This window comes from Plectropomus leopardus, unplaced genomic scaffold (genome assembly GCF_008729295.1).
Source record: "Plectropomus leopardus isolate mb unplaced genomic scaffold, YSFRI_Pleo_2.0 unplaced_scaffold6198, whole genome shotgun sequence".
Lineage (NCBI taxonomy): Eukaryota > Metazoa > Chordata > Actinopteri > Perciformes > Serranidae > Plectropomus > Plectropomus leopardus.
The window spans coordinates 1-1,136 of NW_024668154.1; the positions used below are offsets into that span (position 1 = coordinate 1).

At 51.2% G+C, this 1,136-nt stretch overlaps 1 protein-coding gene across 1 annotated transcript; it reads left to right on the plus strand.

The window, feature by feature from the left end:
* Window positions 1-16: 16 nt before the first annotated feature.
* Window positions 17-1,015, plus strand: LOC121939822 (inositol monophosphatase 1-like; the record flags this gene model as incomplete). Its single annotated transcript, XM_042482761.1, has 2 exons — window positions 17-224; window positions 352-1,015. Coding segments are annotated over 2 exons (339 nt in total), but the record flags the coding sequence as incomplete, so codon positions are not given.
* Window positions 1,016-1,136: the final 121 nt, after the last annotated feature.

Below are 1,136 nucleotides of genomic sequence, written 5' to 3' on the forward strand. Positions count from 1 at the left end.
TGTGTGTGTGTGTGTGTGTGTGTATCTGACAGAGTCTGTATCTGACAGAGTGTGTGTGTGTGTGTGTTTCAGCGTGCGTGGAGCAGGAACTGCAGCGATCAACATGTGTCTGGTGGCGTGCGGCTGCGTGGAGGCGTACTATGAGATCGGGATCCACGTGTGGGACGTGGCGGCCGGCTCGCTGATGGTGTTGGAGGCGGGAGGCGTCCTGATGGATGTGGACGGTGAGGAGATGGACGCTTGGTGTGTGTGTGTGTGTGTGTGTGTGTGTGTGTGTGTGTGTGTGTGTGTGTGTGTGTGTGTGTGTGTGTTTTGAGACGGAGGACCAACTCTGAGATGTTGTGTCTTCAGGAGGAGACGTCGACCTGATGTCTAGACGGATCGTCGCCGCCAACAACAGAACCATCGCAGAAAGGATCGTCAAAGAGATCGACTCCTTCAGGCCGCCGAGAGACGACGCTCCACCGCCGCTCAAAGTGTGAAGACCGTAGGCCGTATGTAAAGATGGAGGACATGGCAGCATCGCCCCCTGCTGTCTGACTGCAGTACAGGTCCTAAGACCCGCCCCTCCATGTTGCTGAATGGTCATAGGCTGAATTAAAAACTCAACGTACACGACAAATAAATGTTTCCCAAAGACGGTTTCTGTCCCTGAAGTAGCTCATCACCCTGACCTTTGTCCAGGTGTTTGTTTGTTCAGCTGTTTGTTTTCACGATCAGCTCGGTTTTAATTTATTAAATTATATTTCCACCATGATTGACAGCCGTGGCAGCCAATCCATGCGCTCACATTCAATACGCACGGGAACTCCCTCACTGTGGGAAGCTTCTGCGCAGGTGCAGGGCTCCCAATGACTCGTATCCGGATATTTTAAGGTCACTTTAGCATAGCGAGGGCAAGAGGGGGCGCGGCGTCCATCTTCATTTACAGTCTATGGTGAAGACGCACAGGTCACTGACGAGTTTCTGTTTGACACGTGTTCAGTTTGTGACAAATAAAGAGATGAGTGCGTTACCCGGATGTCTTCTATCTCTTACTGTAACGAGTGTTTCCTAAAGTCAACGAGTGTTTCCTGAAGATGACGAGTGTTTCCTGCAGATGACGAGTGTTTCCTGAAGATGACGAGTGTTTCCTG